Below are 1,340 nucleotides of genomic sequence, written 5' to 3' on the forward strand. Positions count from 1 at the left end.
ATATATATATATATATAATCTCGACTCATCAAGATGAGAAAATATTGATACCGAGATCTAGTCATGATAGAAATAACTGTTAAAATATTCTCATCTCTCTCTCTCGCCCGAATCACTACTAATTGCTGAATTAATAATATTGTACTTACGTTTTCTCCATCAGCTCATTATCGTTGCGAATATCTATCGCAGCCTCAAGCCCATTGGGCATAGACATATTTGTCTCTGCAGCCTCCCGCTGCAAATTGCGCGCACTTTCAATTAATTCGGTAGATTTCTGCACCAACTGCTACGCCTGCACGTTAATGTAATGCGCGCACTCTAGTAAATTGTTAATGTTAGCCATGATATAGATTTACTAAAGACTGACAGACTGAACTAACAGACTGAACTAATTCGACAAGCAAACTGACGGGACCGTGGAGGCTGTGCGACAATTTATAGTAAAAATGTACGTGACAGAGTGATATCATTTTAGAAAGAATCCTCCGACCAAATTCCACGTGCAAAAGTTTATACCTCAACCGAAATGTATAGCACCACGTGCAAAAGTTTGTACCTCAGCCGAAACGTATATCTCACATCCGAGATTCCATGAAAAAACTGTAGCATTTATCTGTCATACTTACATCACCAACGTTTTATATCAGCGACGAAAGTACAATGCCTCGGCCAAAGGTATATCTCGCGCTCGAAAGATTACACTACCTTAGCATTTCTTTTATTCGTTCTTCGCATTGAAGCGCAATTAGACTTATATCAAACCGTCATCAAACAGCTATCAGACTGATATTTAACAGCTATAAACAGCTATCAAACCTCTATCAAACTGCTATCGAACGGCTATCGAACGACTGTCAAACTGTTATCGAACCGATATTGAACCGATATCGAACTGTTAACAAAGCAACTATAAACAGTCATCGGTACGCTGTAAACAGCTATCGGACTGATATTTAACAGCTATAAACAGCTATCAGACTGATATCGGTCTACTATAAACTACCAGAGTGATATTTAACAGCTATCAGACTGATATCGAACCGCTATCAGTTCATTTCAACATCTATTAGTTATATTTATTTAAATGTCTACAGGTATAAGGGTAATAGAAATAAACATATTAATGTAAGATAATATAGATTTTATTTAAAAATCTTACAATTTTTCTTGGTGTCGCGACCACCAGTTAAATATCTTAAATACATTTTGTAAAGCGCAATTTGCGTGTTTTCCGCATCGTATAGTATTACAATCATCTAGATTACGTAGCGATTCTACATCTTTATAATGCGCATCCAGAGTTTCAACGATGATATCATCAGTGTCGAGCATATCAG

General features: G+C 36.8%; 1 protein-coding gene across 1 annotated transcript in view; it reads right to left on the minus strand.

The window, feature by feature from the left end:
- The window catches only part of LOC108765212 (uncharacterized), a 2,330-nt gene extending 2,113 nt beyond the window's left edge, over positions 1-217 (minus strand). Inside the window, exon 1 of the mRNA XM_018513805.1 lies at positions 150-217. Coding sequence (XP_018369307.1) covers positions 150-217 — 68 coding nt within the window. The remainder of the gene's footprint in view (positions 1-149) is intronic.
- Between the last annotated feature and the right edge of the window lie 1,123 nt (positions 218-1,340).

This window comes from Trachymyrmex cornetzi, unplaced genomic scaffold (assembly GCF_001594075.2).
Source record: "Trachymyrmex cornetzi isolate Tcor2-1 unplaced genomic scaffold, Tcor1.1 scaffold479, whole genome shotgun sequence".
NCBI classification, from domain to species: Eukaryota; Metazoa; Arthropoda; class Insecta; order Hymenoptera; family Formicidae; genus Trachymyrmex; species Trachymyrmex cornetzi.